The sequence below is a fragment of the Centroberyx gerrardi genome, chromosome 7 (genome assembly GCF_048128805.1).
Source record: "Centroberyx gerrardi isolate f3 chromosome 7, fCenGer3.hap1.cur.20231027, whole genome shotgun sequence".
Taxonomy (NCBI): Eukaryota; Metazoa; Chordata; class Actinopteri; order Beryciformes; family Berycidae; genus Centroberyx; species Centroberyx gerrardi.
The window spans coordinates 2,887,432-2,907,793 of NC_136003.1; the positions used below are offsets into that span (position 1 = coordinate 2,887,432).

Sequence of the window (20,362 nt, forward strand, 5' to 3'; positions counted from 1 at the left end):
CTTTACTTTACCTCTAAGAACCATCGTTATTGGGAAACGAGGCCCTGGGCCCTGGCAGACTTATCGGGAACGCGCCTCAATAGTCCACGAGGCCGTGATCCCACACGGCAGTTCAGTAGGTGGCGGTAATGCGCCTTAACGTTGGTTACCAACCACCTTTACAACACAAGAAGAAGCGGAAGCGGAGCTGCTCATCATCGATTTACGGCATCCCGCCATTTTAATGTAGGAGAACACAAGCGGGTTGCATGCATCACCACCACACCGTCTCAGTGGCCCTGGCCGTCCGTTTCTTATTGGTTATTTATTCACTATAGCTACTGTAAATTGGACTAGCACAAGAGGAGAGATTATACGTGTTTTCGTCGTCGTCTACTCCAGGCTCTTACGAGTTGTGAAGACAGTGGATTTAAGGTCAGAACTAATTTGCCACTCGAGGCCCAGTGTTAGCATAGTTAGCTTGACAACAAACGTGACGGACTCGCGCTAATGTTATATGATGAAAAACTTTAAACTAACCTTTAATGTTACAACCTGTTAGTTGGAGTGTAAAATTTGTAGCACATGATTTAAACGCTTCCTAGCGTTAACGACGTCCGGTAAAGTGTGTTGTTCCGCTGGGTGAAGAAATATGTGTTAAAGTACAAAGCAGCTAACGTTAAATGCTAGGAGGGAGGTCGAAACAAATTAACCAAGCACTAACATTCATTGTTTGGGCAGCAGTTTTAGCGGAATACTCCTCTTGGTAGTGTGCCACAATGTTTCAGTTACAAGCTATGTAAGCCAACAAGAAATATTTCTGTCCTATTGTTTCTTTAGGTGAAAGATGACGCAGTTTTTACCCCCGAATCTGTTGGCTCTCTTTGCACCGCGGGATCCCATACCTTTTCTGCCCCAGCTAGAGAAGCTGCCCCACGAAAAACATCACAACCAACCTTACTGTGGCATTGCACCGTTCATTAGGCACTTTGAGGTGAACACACTATCCTCTACATAATGAATAATGTTTGTTTCAAAGCTATATTGCCCCCCTTGTTGATAATTGCCTTTTCTGAACAGGACCCAAGAGATGCACCTCCACCAACAAGGGCAGAAACCCGTGAGGAGCGGTTGGAGAGAAAGGTAAGGTGAATTGAGATTAGTCTTTTAAGTGTATTACAAAAGGGAAGTTGCAGACTGTGGGGCCATCCACACATGTCCCAGTCACGTGTACCCTCTACCAGGAAATGAGTATGTGTTGCGGTTTCACTAATTCCTGCACATCTGTTTGTGTTGCAGAGGCGAGAGAAGATTGAGAGGAGGCAAGCAGTGGTGGAGACAGAACTCAAGCTGTGTAAGTTTACAAGGTGAAATATGCAAGCCCTTATAAATGTAGGTGGAGGGCTTGGTCTTAAATAATCTTGTTTTCCTGTCTGCATCACTTTAGGGGATCCCCATAATGACCCCAATGCGCAAGGGGATGCTTTCAAGACATTGTTTGTTGCGCGAGTGGTAAGCATATTAATATTTAACTTTCAAGTGTCCTTCCCCAGGCTTTTGGTGGAGGGAAATGTGATGGTGTCTTGTGTTATGGCCATCTATGTATAATAATGTTATTTTATCATTGCTTTAGAACTATGATACTACAGAGTCCAAGCTTCGCCGTGAGTTTGAGGTGTATGGCCCCATCAAACGGGTACGTGTTTTGATGCTGTTGCTTGTCTCGTGTGCAGCTGCATTGTTTACAAAGATAAATTCCCATAAGCACCCAGCCTCACCATGTCTCTTTATTCCAGATCTACATAGTGTACAACAAGAGGACTGGGAAGCCGCGGGGCTATGCCTTCATTGAATATGAGCATGAGCGAGACATGCACTGTGAGTACCAACAGAGACCACTGACCCAAACCCATGAACCACCACATATTTTTAGTCATCGGACGGGCATACTATATTATTTATGTATGTGAAATATATTGGCTGCACTGCTTAGCAGTTTCTTCATCTGAAGACTCACCCTTGTTTTATTGAGACAAGTTATTAGCGCGGCCTCAAGTTGAAGCCCTCTTTCCTGTATCATAGAGCTTCTGATAATAATACTTGGGTGGCAGCTTTCTAAAATACCTACTTGCATATACCTAATGAAGGTGACTACTATTGAGGGGGCAATTTATGGGCAATACAAAATATGCCGCCAGTATCATCCACAATTTGCATGTCGGACACAAGAAAACAGACACAAGTCTAGTGGTTGTATGTGTGTGTGTGTCTGTGTTTGGTGCGCATCATCAGTCGACTAATAGTGTGGTTGTGGAGAAGTTCCACATCACTCAGTGGGCCATCATGGGGAGGTGGGAGGACAAAGGTAGAAATGTCTCAGAATTTTCCTCTGTAAACCTGAACATCTTTGCCTGTCATAGGGCAGATTTCTTTTTAACTGGTAGGTGTTGTAGCTCTGTGGAAGAGCAGTTCTCCTGGTTGGACTGTAATGGTAAGCACAAGGTCAGATTGGTCACCAAGCATTGAATGGGGTTTTTACTAGAATGTGTAAGGATAGTATGGAAACCTGTTATCTGTGTGATTTGATATTCAGCCTCTTTCTCAAAGTTCTTATCAGTGGTCCTCAACCCTGGTCATGGTGAGCTTAGTTTTAGTTTACACACTGGTGAGAGAATCTAGTCTGTAACACCACTGTGACACCATTCTGGGATATGAGTACTATCCAACCGGAATAGCTGGACTCTTCAGGACCAGAGTTGTTGTATCGCTGTTATTATTGTCACAGCAAGGGACTGACTTGGAGGGGGAATGTGGGACTCTGCAGTGTATTAACTGTGTGTTGTTCTCATTGCCACTGCAGCCGCCAATCTGTGATGGCTATTGGCCAGAGCTGGCTTGCAGATGATGATGGTTATGATACATCTACACCCTACTACCACAGCTCAGTATATGGTTGGTATAATGGGTTTGTATGATGGGTAAGATTTCTTTCCACCCTCCATCTCCTACTTAGGGAAGAGGAGCTACGTTCAATGGCAAAAGCACTTTTCCTTTGCAAGCCATAAAGAGCTTTTACTGCAATTGATAGAACTTGGAGCTTGGGCTTTGACCATTGAACGCACCCCAGGCCATTAGTGTATTGACAGGTGCCCAATGAATCTGCCCTTTATGTTAAAGCCACCTCGGGTTAATGAAGGCTGTTGCTTAGCACAAGCAATGTAGTTTTTTTTTTCTTTCTTAGATTTATGGAGAGCACATTGTCAGTGAGTGTGACAGTGAGGAAGTAACAGAACGCCCAAAAGCTCCATTACAGAGCTTTTCCAAAGGTTCACCACTTTGATCGAAATGGAATCTATATCTACAGAGTCGTAAGGAAGTAAACTATTTTGACGAGTCTTCACAGTGAAAGTTGGGCTAAGGCATTTGTTAGGGTGCTAAAGCCTGCTCCATTGGCCAAACTGCTTATTGCTTCTGTGTGACTTTGGGCTACTGGCAGGCTCTAGATGTTGTGTAGCTTGACAAAATTCATAACTTGATTTCATCTATATAATGCTAGAATCTCAAATAAGATGTTGACAGGTTAGATTGAGCTAATGAGCTTTTGAGCTGGCTTTAATATAATTGGCTGATGAGGGGACTCGCTTGATAATACTACTACATAGGCTACTCATACACTGTTGCATCCACTGCATAACTTAAAGTAGATATTTGGCAAGATAACATTACAGACTCGTATAGATAACAGAATAGTTCGACAAAGGTTTTCATAAAATGGATCCCACTCACAGCTTATGACACGTCAGTACATAGGTTTAGACATGGGAAGCCCTATCAGTTTGAGAAATCAGGTTACTTGCATACACTTATTTCAGCATGTGGAACATTATTAGATTGAATTCTTTGAAATCCTAGTTTTTGTGCTTTCAAGTTTATAAAAAAAAAAAAAAAAAAAAAAGCTCGGTATGTTCTGGCCTCATGTGCGAGTTGGTCGGGGGTTGTGGTAAGGCAACTCCTGTAAGGAAAGCAGTTCCTATTTAGGTTAGAGTTAATTTTTCAGATGGTCAATTTCGGCAGGACTGGCGGGGGGTTTGGTAAGGCCCTACTTTAGAATGGGATGTTGTCATACTTGGTGAACCTAGGAAATGGAGGGGTTGCGGTAAGGCCCCCTGTTTGTTGTGACACTATGTGCTTTCTGGTAATGAGGGATTTTGGTAAGGCCCTCAGATTGGGTCAGGGGCTTTCATAAGGCCCATGTGTGAGGGGTTTTGGTAAGACCCTCAGACTGTATACTATGAGTAAGGGGTCTTGGGTAAGTCCCTCTTCTTGGACGTAAAGGCCCTGCCCTCAGGGATCATCGCCACATCAGACCAGTGTAGCAGCCAGGATGGGTCGTCTGGATCTCGTCAAGTTCTTCCATCATAAAAGATGGATTCCAAGACTGTTGTGTGGGGTAATGGGGTGTACTTAAGAGTTGGACAAAGTCAGAATATAGCGGATGTTGTAAATATGCCAAAGGCTGTCAACTCCCGTGTTGATTGGCAAATGGAAGCTTTTTGCTGTTGGTTCCTTCCAGCATGTTGCACATGCATCCAGATGGTGGTAAGATAGTTGACAGTGAAGAATTTTCAACAGATTAAAGCTAAGCCATGAGGACACAAAGACCACAGTGCACTTCAATATGATTGAAACTTGGGCTGGCATGAATTGCTTTTGAAAACCACATACTGTGGCAATACACGCAAATTTTCACAATATCAGATGCTTCTCAGTCACACTTTTCTTGGCTGAACAAAGAGTTTGGCATCTAGGTCAAAAATTATTTGGGTGGAGACAACCATCAATAGATCATTCATAATATATGTCACTTATGCAATGTACGTCTTGTATAAAATGCTGTGGTAAGTAAGGGAATTTGTCAGCCTCCGGGTTCTTTCTTCAAAGAATTTTATTTGCACGGCCACAGTGAAATGCTGTTGTGACTGCACAGGTACTATTTTTCTCAGGTTTGTGAAAATTAATACAGGACAAACTCATTAATTGTTAAAAAAAATAAATAAAACTACTGCAGATTTACAATTATTCAACAACCCATCACTGGCAATGTATTCAGGATTGTAGGTCATGTGGTGTGCTTTACTGCAATAATGGAAATTTGCTTGGTTGCATGGACACTGAAGTTACCTGTAAGCAAACTGGATGTTCTGATAATCTCACGTGGTGAATACATACTGTTACACATTAGCAACAGTTTGACTTATACAAAACCACAACGTTAACTAACACAGCAGGTTGGTTTAGGTTTAGCAAATACATTGTAAATGTAATGAAACTATTGTTTTGATTAAAGACTGTATCACTCAAAACTGTGTGGTCAAAACTTAGCATGATTCTACATCTCAGTGTAACATGCAGTAAGCAATCTAGTGGTTGTAAAATAATTGACGGGAGTGAATTGGATATGTAATCTGATCTGAGGGTTCCCTGTTGATTTTCCACAGGAACCTGAAGCTTTAGTTGCTGTTTTCACAAGTCTTCAGGAAACTCTTAAACAACTGAGCACAAAGCCTTCTTAAAGTAAGATATTACAGTTCCTGATGCCCCAACGCAATGCTGCTACCTCAGTGTTCGAGTCAATAATTGCTCTACGTTGTCACTGTCAAACTTGTATGAAAGATTTAGCACTTGTGACCAAAATGTCCAAGGGGATTTTATTTCATGTTTAACTTTACATGCATTTGTAAGGCATATTAGAGTGGCATTGTACTCTATCGCATACAATAGTTAAATTGCACTTCACAATATAACTGTTGTATCGACATCAAAATAACGGAAACCTAGGTGAGAGCTGGGTATCTGAGAGATGCAGGTAAAACCATAATGTATCGACCACTCCTGGGGTGTGGTGGAAGGAGGTCAACTCCCAATATCCTTCGGCTTTTACCCAGAGAGCAGCCCTCTCGGCCTCGCCTGCTCCTGGTCAGTATAATCATGCACTCTTTGTTTCCTTGGCCACAGTGATGTAGCCATACTCCTAGCTCACCACCTCTGTCTTCCCTCTCCCTATTCCTCCTCTCCAGCCGCCTACAAGCATGCTGATGGGAAGAAGATTGACGGCAGGAGGGTGTTGGTTGACGTAGAACGAGGACGCACTGTCAAAGGATGGCATCCCCGCAGGCTAGGTCAGCCATCAATTCATATTAAACTTGTACATCGGTGGTCTCTAACCATGTGCCATAGTGAGCTCTGTGTGTGCAGGTTTTCATTCCAACCAAGCTATTGTTTTTTTTTCCAAATAGGTGGTGGACTGGGTGGCACCAGGAGAGGTGGAGCTGATGTTAACATCAAGCACTCTGGCCGAGATGACGCATCTCGCTACGATGACCGCGCTCTGGGAGGGTTAGTAACTTCTTTGAATGTTCCAGTGCTTTGATTCATGCAGCTATTTCAGTCCTGGGATGGTAATGTAAGCGCAGTGATTTGGTCAAACCAGATATCACTGCTAGTATCAGTAAAGGCATGTTGATTGGTGTGAAATGCTGTGCTGCTCTGTGTTTTTACAGTCTTTTCATTGTCCTTTCTACCTGTAGTGACCGGGAACGCGGAGACCGGCGGGAGCGCAGCCGGGAGCGTGACCGGGATAAGGACAGAGAACGCCGGAGGTCCCGATCCCGTGAACGCCGTCGGCGTTCCCGTTCTCGAGAGAGAGACAGGGAGAGAGACAGGTCGGGTCTGGTGGTGGCGCCGGGAGGGGAGGACGGCAGCGGGGGCAGCCGGCGCCGAGAACGAGAGAGGGAGCGTGGGGGCGGGGCAGGAGGCGACAGCAGGAGCAGGGAGAGGAGTCGAGACAGAGACAGGAAGAGACGGAGCAGGAGCCGAGAACGCAAGAGAGACAGGGAGAGAGGCAAGGGGCTGGATGGGGAGGAGGCTGGCCAGGGAGATGGCCCCATGGAAGGAGGAGACCGGATGCCCGAGGAGCATGAGGGAGAGGAGGCTGCCGAGGGCCTGGAGGAGCGCAGCAGAGAGAGAGACAGGGACAGAGAGAAAGACAGGGAGCGCAGGCGCAGCCACAGGGACAGGGACAGAGACAGGCGCAGGGGAGACAGGGAGAGAGACAGGGAGCATAAAAGAGAGCGAGGAGACAGAGAGAGAGGAGCGGACCGCAGGGAGGAGCGCCACGCCTCCCTACGAGACGACATGGGCCCCCAGGATGACATGGGCAACGGGGATGAGGGAGACACAGCACCGCCCATGGAGGAGTACAGCCAAGATGGGATGATGATGGACCAGGAGTCTGTGCAATCTGGAGAAGGATACGGCTCCAACGAGAACGGCTACAAGATGGAGGCACAGGGAGACGAGTACTGAGATGGCCGCCTCCATTTTTATTCAACAGACTCCCACTTTCATACATAAAGTGTATGATACTGTACTCATCCCCTTGCCCCCTTACTCTGACTGCCACAGGGCAGTTTAGGTATAGGAACCGTAAGTAATTTCAGGGCTTCCTCAGTACCATAGCTCTACATCCATCCTTCACTAGCTTTCAATTCGAATCTGATGAGAATGTGTTACAATATTCCACTAGCTATCGTTTCACATATAGTTGACTCATGAGGGAGCAATGATTTCCTATTTTGCCCAACTAATCCATGCCACCAAAGGTTCCTGGTGAATTTAAGAGTTTCAACTGCAACTTTTTTTGGTGTTTTTTTTTGGTGGGGGAGGAGTAAGCAGAAACTGTTAGGCATCAATGACTATTTTTTGTACAAGTGCATAACCTTGTGAGGCACTAGCTATATTTGTTTTACTTCATTTTGGAGATTTGTGTGTTTTTTCTGTTTATTTTTTTTCTTTTCCAAACCTAGACATCGCTCACTTAGATTTTTGTTTGCTTAATTGGACCCAAATAGGTAACAATTTCTGCAATGAAATCTATTGCATGACCAGGAGTGGGCTGATTACCAATTTTTCACTGTTAAACTAAATCGAGCATTGTTCTGTTCAGCATCTTGGTTGTGTTGGAATAAATTTCTTTTATTTATGACTGGTGTTTGGCCCCACATATTTTAGCTCTGCACAAACTGGCATCGTGATTATGGATATGACTTAAGTCAGCCTAGTTACGAATATTTTAACTGAGATATTGAAGGGATTGTCCCTCCATACATGTATGGTGTAAGTACATACTGGAGTCGTTATTGGAGTGACGGGCTGCTGCGTCAGGCTGCTCTACTCTGCTCTCCAGCAGATCTGCTTCCTCCAGCAATTTCTCAGCTCATTTTCAGCCTACTGACTTTGCCATCATAACCTGAACTAGATATTGCCGTGATTTTGTTTTTCTGTTAGTCTTGGTCTGCCGTGTTTACTTAAGAAAAGCCTCATATCTGGAGCTCAGCATGATGTCCTCCTATTACCACCCTGCAAAGGAAGCGGACATGGCGGCCATGACAGAGCCGCTCTGCCTAGAAAGAGGTAACTTCACAGCTATAAAGATAAGCTAAATTATCAGCAATTTGCACCATTTTTACAGTAACAATACTGCAAACGAGTGTTTGCAGTATGTAGTTAATTGCTTTAGAGAAGGATTTCACATGCAACGCTCTTCCTAGCGGATTAGTGATGGTTAAGACAGCACACTTGATGTGTACAATATTCCCCTTTGTATGATAAACCGCTGTAGTGCCTGATGCGGGCTGTCATGAAGCTTGCTGGTCAAGCTGTAACATTACCAGTTTTCTAAGGTTTTGGCCCAGGGTGCTAACGGTTTCCGTATCCTCGATACGTTTCGTTCTCGTATGGAAAGAACGTCAAGCTGGAATCCATTCAAAACCTGCAAATTTTATATTGCCGTTATTTAAGACAAAGATGTGTACCTCGCAAAACAACATCTAAGATTTTTTATGAATCACTACGTTCTTATGTTAAATTGGGCATATATATGTAATCCATCAAGCTACTCTTATTTCAATTAAATTTCCACTTTTAGAATTGGTTCACTGCTCAATGCCGCCTTCCGGTGTGTTTTGAAGACCGTATAACAGGCGAACCAATTCTAAAAGTTGAAATTCAGTTAATACTGTTTGGCGTATTTGTATACCGAATTTAATGTCTCCTAACCATTAGTAAACGGTCTTAGGTCATGTTCTAGTTTGTACCCTTGCCGATAAGCAAGTCAACATAAAAATAAAGGTTTTTGAATGGAGTTGAAATCGCATTGGGGATTTAAAGGGTGTTTAATCCCTCACTGCTGTTTTACAGACGAGGGGTGGCACCACAGAAATAGAATGGAATAGAAATAGAATGAATTGTAATTCTGTGGGCGGCGCCACAGCCAATTTACTCCTCCCCTGAAACACGGAAAGATGAGCTTCTGATTCTGAACGTTTTGGCTATCACTCACCTGCTATCAACCAAGCTCCTCACCTAGGCTGAATCCTTAAACCAGTAAGCTAGTCTGGTGACAAATTTAATAATGTCCCCCTCCTCCCTGAGTACCAGTGTCTTCAGTAACAGTAGTCTCTCATGTCCACATTAACCACATTGACTGTACTGAAGGCCTCCAGGCCCCAAATCAGAGTTTTACTACTAGGTGCCATTTCATGAATCAAATTAACTGATCAGTGTTTTTATGTTAAAGGAAGGCAGGATCATTTTCATTTCTTCGAAGACCACTGTTAAGCTAATAGACCAGGCATCTACAGGGAGTGGAAAAAATAACAGAAACACCTAACAATCAATATCAAGGGTCACAGATGGTTTTCAGAACAGCTTCAGGCCTCTGTCCTGCTATCATCCTAAACTATGTGTAGTGGGATGTTGGACCTTTGTTCAAGAAAGAAAGCCTCCAGTTCTTTGAGGGATGGAGGAGGAGGAAATCTGCTTCCCATAAAGGTTCAGTGATGAACTTCCACTTGCCACCACTGTTCCTCTTTGCCGATGCAGTTTGTCTGTGTTTGACATATGTTGTCATGATTTTCCAGAATGTTCCATTTGCCACATGAAATAATTTTACAGTTTTATGACCAATGTTCTATGACGCTTTGACCTCTTTGGAGCTCTGTTAGTTGCATCATGTTCCTTTGAAAACTCACATATAAAAGTGGTGATTGCCAGACTTCTTTTAAAGCTGATACATAGTGCTAATTGGCATTTAACTTAACATGACTTGACTATGTAGCCTTCGTAATTGTGATTACTTCAAAGTTAACTCCATGTTATGTTTCCCTAATTTTGTCCACCCTTTGTATTTGTCTATACTGACAGCGTTAATTGAATACAATGGGAGTATTTGGACCACAACAAGCACAAAGCAATAACTGTGCCCTTATTTTAAAGATAACAAAAGTCATGACAAAATACTGTAAATCTAGACATCAGTACATGTGTAGACATGCTTTCTTCATTCTGTATCTGCAAAAAACTGTTTGGAGCCCAATCCAACAATTTATTTTGATCACATTTTTTGTGGTGTGAGGCTGCAGTTGTTGCTTATATTTTTAATTTATAGGATCATCTTCTGATTGCATTACAACCAGCCTATAGCTTAACTAGTTTGCAGTGCATCAGCTTTAGGGCTACAAATGAGTCCATCACTGCAACAACTATTAGCCTGACACAGTAATATTAATGGAAATAATTTTTTTTACAATATTAAAACCTTATAATGACAGTTGATTATAATATGTACGGATAATCAATAGATGATAGACTGAAACCCCTTATATGGGTTTTGATATAATTTAATTATATGGAACAGACATAATGTTGGACTATCATCGTACATATAGTAGTAAGATAATAAGGTAATATAATACAATGTAATATACATATTTGTAGATATAACTTGACTAAATAGACAAGTTAAAATAAACAGAGTAGGTAGAGGAAGACAGAAGCTTACAACTGATAAAGTTTCACATTGATACTGGGGTTTCCCCATTACCTGTCCTCAGTAACAACCGGTTCTCATTAATGGAAGCATGAGAGGTGAAGCCAATGCCACAAACAAGAGTGGAACTTGTCAAAGGCCATCTTGTCTCTGTCAGATGTGTGCAGGGTGATCGAGCTGCTGGACCGGCTGCAGCGTAGCGGTGAACTGCCGCCTCCCAAACTGCAGGCCTTGCAGAGAGTCCTACAGAGTAAATTCTGCGCCGCCATCAGAGAGGTAGGAATGACATGATAATAATCAGAGACAATACAACACAATACAGTAATACAGTAAAGTACAGTACAATACAGTAATCTGAGACCAGGCTCCTACCAAATAGGAATCATGAATGAAAATGGATGGTAATGTGAAATAAATCCTATTTATTGTGTGCAGTCATTTAACCTTCCCTATTTTTGCATGCAATTAATGCATTAAGTTCTGAGCTGAATGCATGGAGCGAGGTCAGTCTCATTCTTCAATAAATCCAGAACAATCCAGAAATGTGAATAATACAATCAATAAAGGATAAAGCTGTTTTGCTATCCACAAATAAGTAAAGTTTCATGGCATAGGATATATACATGCTACTTTTACCCCATTGTGGAGCCAGTTGTAGTGAGGAAAGTATTTCTGTTGGAGTTCTTTTTATTTTGAGCATTCTCTGTAAGCATCATTTGAATGAGATGTGTGTCAGAGTAAGTTTATGCTATTTTTTATGCTATTCTTGTGTCATGAGGGGAGGCAATATGTTTTTATGCTGGTATAACAATGTATGAACTGTTTCCAGTGGTTCCAACCAGTAAACCCTGTGTGTGTAGGTAGGTCACCCAGCAGCAGATAACACTGTTAACACCCACATTGCCTGCTTGCATCCAATTCACCAGGGCTTGGAATCAACTGGTTTTCAGGGCTAGACAAATTACTTGAAATGAGTTCTTGTACAAATATGTATTTTCATTCAAAACCTCTGAAATTAACAAGAGTTGATCCAAACTCTGCTCTTGACTGAAATGGCATTTTTCCACTCACTTTGGGCCCCACGGTTTTACCCGCGGAACCCGTGGTTGCAAGTGTAAGATTGTCAGCTGTTGTAAGTGTCAGCATGCCCAACCTCCCCAGTGATTTTTTTCACCTCTGGTTTGACATATATCTGTATATATTTGGTACATATCTGCCATGTCGTCCCTCAGGTATACGAGCAGCTCTACGACACTCTAGACATCGTAGGAGGACCAGAGGTGCGAGCACAGGCAACTGCAAAGGTATTACACATCTAAACAAATAACTAAAGAACACTCCAGCATCGTTCAAGAATAATCATTTTGGAGTTATTAGGCCCAAGCCAAATCCATGCATATGACTTTGAGCTAAAGTATAACTATATATAGGATAAGTCTTATATTATTATAGGATAATAACTCTTTATTTGTGGAATAGAGCCTACCACCTTCTAAGGCTTGTATTAATCTTTGTGATATGAAATTCAGAATTTATATCAGTAATTTTTCACTGTCTAGACTCATCATCTGCACCCTTTTTTAACATGTTGACGTCAACTAGCTAGCTTGTTGATGTGCAACTGCTGAGCACGATACGTTTCTTTTCATTATAATATTCATCAATATCCTATTTTGTTGTTAAAATGATCCCCATCACTAGGCTATAGTTTTTTTGCTGCTGCCTCCTCTTTGTGCCATAGGTCTGTGCTTGTATGCCACTCGTTTCAGAACTTTATAGGTTTATAGGTTGTAATATTTGAACCGAAAACCAAAAAAATACGGTTATGTTTGGAACAAACCAACAGCAAAATAATTTTGGTTCCTTCCCCTGGGTCTGATTATCCATTAAATAAATTGCAGATGTACGCTAATTGGGATTACACACTAAGTTATATTTAAATGATACAGGGAAACTGAATGACTTCTTTGTTCGCTTGATGGGTTCAGAACTCTGAGGTTCAGATAAAGGGGATTCTACTGTAATTAATAAATATTATACGTGTATTTATTATTGGTTGTTCAAGAGGAGCGGTAGCTGATGCTGGTGGGGCGGGCTGCCTCAAAGCAACGGTCCACACTAAGTTTCAAGAAGATAGGGTCTTAAAGGGAAAGAAGCATAAATGAATCCTTTTCTGAAAGTATAATTGATTTTTGTTCATATTGGTGATTGTTTGCCTTTGATGACCACAGACTTGAGGACATATGCCACGTTCACGCCATATCGGAATAAGCAAAAGAATGGAATGACATCTCATTGCTACAACTTGGAAGATTTCACCAGGTTAACTTGTTGGAGCACCCGCAATCAAAAATCATGAATTTAAAATCAACCATAAATGAACTGCAGCAGACATTATTGATTTTTATTACCTTGGACTGCTGACATCAGTGGATTTACTGCCTTGTTTGTGACGCCAAGTGGGAGATATCAGAGCCTACAAAAAATGTCATACTTGTAATTTAAAATTTCTTTCTTTCTTATTTTTTAAGATTATCTTTTTGGCACTTCTGCTTTATTGGACTTAACGTTCCACAATTTGCTCCAAACTGCATGTGTTAGTGACGGTACCCAACTGTGATGTCATCATAGATTGATATGTAATTCTGATAACTGATTGGACAGATACTCTCCATGGAGATTGGACCCATGTGGAGTGTGGGGACAGGACTGAATGACCTGCGGTGGCTAACCATACAGCACAGGTTTTTTTCGGTAACTGTTTCACCCCTAGCCGTAATGGTATGCGTTCTACCGGTTGAGCCACCGGGGCGCCCCACGTCCTACTTGTAATTACCACTAGGAAGTCGCCGTGAATCCCAGTCAGCAGGTCATATCTATGGTGAACCCAACATGACGTGAACGTGGCAGTAGTCAATTCTCCTTTTATTTACCTCTACATGACTGGACATATGGTTTCCTCCCTGGCCAGGCCACGGTGGCAGCCTTCGCAGCCAGCGAGGGCCATGCCCACCCACGGGTAGTGGAGCTGCCCAAGACAGAGGAGGGGCTGGGCTTCAACATCATGGGGGGAAAGGAGCAGAACTCCCCCATCTACATATCCAGGGTTATCCCCGGGGGGGTGGCCGATCGCCAGGGGGGACTAAAGAGAGGAGACCAACTGCTGTCTGTCAATGGAGTGGTAGGAAGCTCTGGCTGGCTGCGGGGAAAGAGTGTGTGTGTATTTGTTTGTGTGTGTGTGTTACAGTGAAACCAATGAGATTGTCCACAAAAAGCTTCAACCATGAGAAGTTGCTGCACACTCATATAGACATGTTTGGTGAAATGTCAACTTTTTAAGTTTAAGTTTATTTATATAGCACCATTCATACATAGAACGCAACTCAAAGTGCTTTACATAAAATAGGTTGATTAAACAATACATGGGTTAAAAAACATAAAGTAACATTAAAAATTACATTAAATTAAAAAAATTACATTAAATAATAATAATACATTTTAATGTTAATGCATTAAAAAGTAATCTGTGACATTTTCATATAAATTAATGTTCTTTTGGTGGCTCTCTATCACCAATTGTATAACATAGTAGTGATTAAACCTATAGCCAGTTCATGAAAGCTTGTGCATTCATAACACTTTGGCTCATATCAAGCGTCGAAAACCACAGGTGAATTTTGAAGCCAATAAGGAAGTGTCGGCATGCGGCAATTCCTCTAACGTCCGCTAGGGGCTGGCTCCAAAAAGACTCCAAATCAGGCCCAACTCCATGCAAGTCAATGGGACCACAACCCAACTTCTCAAAATATAAAGTCAATACATTTTTTTACAAGAAGTTATGGTCTCAGTAGCTAATTTCACTTCTTCTGTGTTTCTTCCTTATGGCGATTTTCAAAATAATTGTGTCATTAATGGGATATAACGGACATAAAACGGGGTTGTTTTCCTAGTGATTGACAGGTTGCCTGTCCAGTGATCGACAGGTCTCTGATAACGGGCCAATAGCACAGAGCTGACCTTCGGCTTGCTCTGGCTGCGCCAGCTCCAAAAGATGTCAACATGGCGGCCATCGTACAACCAAATCTTTAGGCTTCAAAACGGCCCTTCAGAAACCTATGGGTGACGTCACACCCACTATGTCCATCTTTTTTTACAGTCTATGGCTCATATTCATAAAACTCACCGGCAGGGTTAACGACGCGGTAGTGGGTAGATGCAACACTTTGTTTACATAATGATTTTCATTGGCTTTCACCTGGGCCACCGCGGACAATAACACCATGGTAAAGTGTTTTTTGCTGCGGTAGGCACACCACAGTAACTTCATGAATCACCTTAAATTACCACGCCCCAGACTCTGCGCTATGCAATGCTGTTACCACTGAGTTTTATAAATATGGCCCTGGTGTGGGGTAGGTCTTTTCTTGAAAAAAATCCTCTGGTGAACAGGAAGTGATAGGTTTTACGTTTCTAGCTTGTTTGGAATAAATAGAAGAAGCACATTTTGGTGAGCAGAGCATGGCTCAATAAATGCCTTGAAAATACTTTTTCGGCCTCCTTCTTTTGATCCAAGTAGTGTGCGGATTCCTTGCCTTTTCTTAGTTAGCATGACCACCATGCCTGAACAGGCAAAGAAAAGAGCGCCACCTATAGAAACTCAAACTTCATTAACAGAAGAGCCAAGGAAAAAGACATCACAGTACCGCCCACACGTATCGTTTGATTGACAGGTGATCTCTGGGAAGTGCAGTGCAAAAACACCACAGCAATGACTGCTAGGCGCCAAAGATGTAGACAAAATTTAAAAAAAAAACACCACAGCAATGACTGCTAAGCAACAAAGATGGAAACAAAATAAAAAAAAAAAAACAGGAACATACAAATTACCACTTTAAAGGATAAAGCCACCCTCAGATACTCCTACACTGTTAGATATCATCAGTTGAGTGTGAATGAAGCTACAACATCCCCCTCCTCCACCATCTATACATACATACATACATACATACAACAAACCACACATACACAACACGCAGAGAGAGAAATAAAGAGAGTGATAAACTCTCGTTCTCTCCACAGCTCTACCAGTTTCTCCTCTAATTCGACGGTCCAACGGAACCAGGACTTGCGCTTCCCTTCCGGCATCGCCATGTTTACTACTCTGTCTATCTGTAGAGCCAAAGACAACGCACCTATTGGCTGTTGACGACAGTCTAACATTATAAATCGCGTCGTTGACCATCACACACCTTTTGAGCCAAGACTAAAGATTTAAGATAATATTAAACATGCTTGAATTGTCAAGATGGCATTAACTGCATTTGCGGGTTCTACGTGTAGGTGGAAAGAACAATAATGATAGCGATAGAGATAGTAACGGCAAGAGAGTGAGAGTTTCCAGTCGAGAAAAAGAGAGACTTCTGGCTCTTACTCCAAGAACATGCCTTGTGGCTATATTGCATTCTGGTCTATGGAAGCTACTGTCGGTGGAGAAATTGGTATCTGTGCCTCTTCTACAATGGATTTCTCCCTGTATGACTGCTGAACGTCGGTGGAAAATGGCGGTTCTAGAAAGAAGCCCTTGTGGTTTGATTTTAAGGGACTGAGTCCACTTACCATTGTGATTAAGCCAGATAGGATTCATCCACATAGCTGTGCTGGAAATATCTCGACCTGACCAATTATCCATGTTAATAAGAAAAATACACCACAAAAGAGGTTATTTGTGTGGCGAATTCTCATGGTTCAAGTTTGTCTTGTAGTCCCAAGGACCTCAACAATCCAAGAGAGTTTTCAATCACACTTTCATTTGGTAAGAGAAAGTTTTTACCTCTAAACCGAATCAAAAGCAATGTGGGGTTGAAGTGTAGCTGCATTTTCCTATTTTTCTCAGAGGTGTATCTTTTCTTGGTTATCCTACATATATCAGGATTCCCACTGATCATAGAATTTCTGGAATATCTTGGAAGTGTATTCCAGACAGGGAAAGTTAGGGAATTTGACCAATTCTCTGGGGACAAATCAGGGAATTTTACAAATGGTCGCTGTGATGATGTGTGCTGTGTTGGCATCCATGCAGAGCGTGGAGGGGGAGCACCATGAGAAGGCCGTGGAGCTACTAAAAGCCGCCCAGAGCTCGGTCAAACTGGTGGTCCGGTATACCCCCAAGGTCCTAGAGGAGATGGAGGCTCGCTTTGAGAAGATGAGGAGCGCCAGGAGACGCCAGCAGCACACCAGCTACTCGTGAGACTCCTCGTTAATCTGAACCCTAACCCCACTGTTCATACATGGATAGGTACATGCAGGGTCCAAAATTAACACCCACCAAGCACCAAATGCTGGTAAAATTTGTCTTTGGTGGATAATTGAATAAGGGTCGCCCACCACACTGGCTGGTAACTTTTGAATGCCTCGTTTATATACGGTTTTTGTCAATACGCGTTCTAGCACGGTCTTGTGTCCTCCAAGATTAATTGTGAATCAATTAATCATGCGAAACAGCGCATCACATCCAGACAGTGCTACAGTCTGTAGTACAGATCCGGTTGAATCAGCTGGGAAATGAACAGCTGTGTGTCTGAATTGATCGCACATGCAATGTCAAGCACACAGTCCATCGCAAACTCTACTGACGCATCCTCTGTGCTCACGTTCTTGGAAAGTTTGTTGTCTTCAAGATAACTTGGGAGGAATGTTATCCACAAGGACACGAGTATTTACTTCATATATCCTATACAGTTTCAGGTCTTCGCTCATGGTTATAGAGAGTGTACAGGGATCAGCATGGACAAAGTCTGAAAACAGGCAAAAAGTATTAACTTATTTCTCTTCATTGAATGTTTCACACAGCACCTGATATAGGTATCATTGAAAATGGGTATGGTGACATATTTCCATGAAAAAATGATAACAAAAAATAATTATTTTGGCCTGTAAAAATGATTCTTGGCAGCTATTTGTTTTTAGTTAGCAAAAAAGTTAATTTCGGAAACTGGGTACCTGTATAAAAACACATTCAATATGCTGCATAATTCTCTCTCTCTCTCTCTCCACATCCAGATCTCTGGAGTCCAGGGGCTAGCTAATCCCACACCTCCATCCACCTCATCGACCCACCCACCTTACTACTCTTCTCCAATGGGAGGCAAGACCTTAGACAAGAAGGAAAAAACCAAAGTAGCTAAGCAAGACCTGTCATCTGTATGTTTGTGAAGACGTTGCAAATTAGGAATTTCTCCCTTCCCACGCTCCCTATTTCTTAGGGAAGTGCTGAGCAAGCTCATTGTCAAACCCTGTCTGTAATTTCCTCTTCCCATTGTGAAATTTGCATCCTAGTGCATAAGGGAAACAGATTATGTTTAGTGTGTGGCTGAACTAACATATAGCGTTAATATTTGTAAGCCTGTTTACTTTTGTAAATGAGATTATTATGTACTGCACTCCTGAGGAGCGTGCACTGTCTGTAGAGCTAGACCTCAATATCAGTGGTACAGTGGAAGTAAAGTGGAGGAAGCCTGGCATGTATGACAGAGTTTGTCTTTCATCCTCCATCAGATCTCCCCAACCAGAGGGCTAACCAAAAGTATTATGGGGTGAATAGAAGACCTGTTCTGAAACCAGTGGCTAGCAAGTGGCAACTTAATCTAAAATGAGTATTCCAGGACATTCATATAATTTACATGTATTTATTTATGTATTTATTTATGTATTTATTCATGAAATAAAGCCTAAAGTGGTTTAAACACTGTCTTCATTCCTATTGCTGATTATCATTCTAATATCCACTTCCAGTCCCAAAGATTAGAATTGCTAGTACCCAGCTGTCCATTGATGAGACAAATATAGTACAAACATCACTGTAGATCAACACAAAGTCATATGCATGTATTCATATTGATATTAAATGGTGTTAACAGTGTTGGGAAAGTCTAGTTTTTCCAAGCTACCAGTTTCTTCACATTGGAAGAAGTTGAACTACAGCAAAGCTTCCCTCAAGACAAATATAGTATCAATTAAAGTCAATGTTGGTTTATCTTGTACACTGACCGCATTCTTTTTTTACATATTGCCTTTCAGGGGCGCCCCATTTATGACTTCCTATGACCAGGAAATAAAAAATGATCAAAGTTTAAAAAAAGTTTAAATAAATAATTTCCTCAGAATGTTACAGTGATGGTAATCCCTAGGTTTTTTAATCTAACACTTTAAGGATTTGTTTGTATAGCGAGTACTCTGGCTTAAGTGTAGTCACACCTGCCTGAGACTAGGTTGTGATGCAATATGACAAATGAGGAAAAATCATAGAATGAACAAAAAGCTTGCAAGCTGACAAGGACAGCTGATGTCTAATGCATTTAAAATTATTTAGATTAACTTTAACATTGCTAATGACCCTTTTAACTTGCTTTTTAAAAGACAAGTTTGAATCAATTCAAATGCCTAAATATTTAAAATGCTTCACAGAAGTGATGACCTCTCCATTAAACAGGATGTCTGGATCAATTGAGTTATTGCTCCTTGTGGTAAAGTACATACAGACAGTTTTACTCACATTAAGAGTTCAGAGTGGCAGTTGTCAGTTTGGCTGCAGCTTGTTCTTTGGTCTTTGCATTGGTGTAAATGACCGTAACGTCAGCATACATGTGGATATTAACATCTGAGCATACTAGAGGAAGATCATTAATATATATACTAAATAATAGGTCCCAATGTGGACCCTTTCATAACACCAAAAGTACAAGGAACAAAAGAGGAACACTTATCGCTTACTCTTGCACACTGCTTCCTCATGCATGAGTATGAGTATCAAAAATCTGTGAAAGAGACATGATGTAGGCAGCTCAATCATGTTGTGTGTAAAATGTGGTGGAGATCAAGTCAACTTTCTAGGAGAAATTTGAAAAAATAGTTGCTATTGCAAGGTTGGCCTGGTGGGGCTATGATGCATGACCAAATGTGATCTGTCACACTTTGGGTTCCATCCCAAATATGTATCTGAAGTTTGGTTGCTTTAGCATCCAGCGTTTAGGAATTACGCCTCAATTCCTGTTTGCGCGATTTGGAAAAAAAAACTGTAGGTAATAGCTGTAATCTAAGAAGTCCATATATGCTGTGTGAGATTGGCCCACTTTGCTTTGGTAAAAGCGGAAAATAGGTTTTGCATAAAATTCAAAATCACAGTGGAATTTTTTTCTAGGTCTTACGGTTCAGTTATCAGCCAAAATGTGGTCTCCGAGGTTCAGGTCATTTTCAGGCAGAAAAAGAATAATCCTAACAAAAACAATAGGACAATAGAACAATGGGCTTGGACCCCTAATAAGTTACTCTAGCCAAAGGAGTTTTCCCAAGGAGATTTGGTTAGCTAGTAATTTTAATACAGATAGTGTGTATTGTTATTGACTAACCTACAGGCTACCATTTCCCCCACAAATAAATCAGTCCAACACTCAGCCCAGAGTTTATTTGTGATTTCTGGAGACAAACTGAGGTTAGTAA

General features: G+C 41.8%; 2 protein-coding genes across 4 annotated transcripts; both read left to right on the forward strand.

Moving 5' to 3' along the window:
• The first annotated feature begins 231 nt into the window (after positions 1-231).
• On the forward strand, positions 232-8,023 carry snrnp70 (small nuclear ribonucleoprotein 70 (U1)). Its single transcript, XM_071905205.2, has 10 exons — positions 232-414; positions 820-973; positions 1,060-1,122; positions 1,279-1,333; positions 1,427-1,491; positions 1,613-1,675; positions 1,776-1,857; positions 6,057-6,158; positions 6,276-6,375; positions 6,567-8,023. Exons 2-10 carry the CDS (start codon positions 827-829, stop codon positions 7,342-7,344), a joined length of 1,455 nt encoding a protein of 484 aa, XP_071761306.1. The 5' UTR covers positions 232-414; positions 820-826; the 3' UTR covers positions 7,345-8,023.
• Positions 8,024-8,236: 213 nt separating this feature from the next.
• On the forward strand, positions 8,237-18,597 carry lin7b (lin-7 homolog B (C. elegans)). Of its 3 annotated transcripts, none has more exons than XM_071905212.2 (6): positions 8,237-8,451; positions 11,025-11,143; positions 12,100-12,171; positions 13,839-14,048; positions 16,947-17,110; positions 17,927-18,597. In XM_071905212.2, the coding sequence occupies exons 1-6, from the start codon at positions 8,376-8,378 to the stop codon at positions 17,946-17,948; spliced, it is 663 nt and encodes a 220-aa protein (XP_071761313.1). In that variant the 5' UTR covers positions 8,237-8,375; the 3' UTR covers positions 17,949-18,597. The 3 variants fall into 3 exon arrangements, with proteins under 3 accessions (XP_071761313.1, XP_078140981.1, XP_078140982.1); XM_078284855.1 differs by having other exon boundaries at positions 17,606-18,057; XM_078284856.1 differs by lacking the exon at positions 16,947-17,110.
• Positions 18,598-20,362: the final 1,765 nt, after the last annotated feature.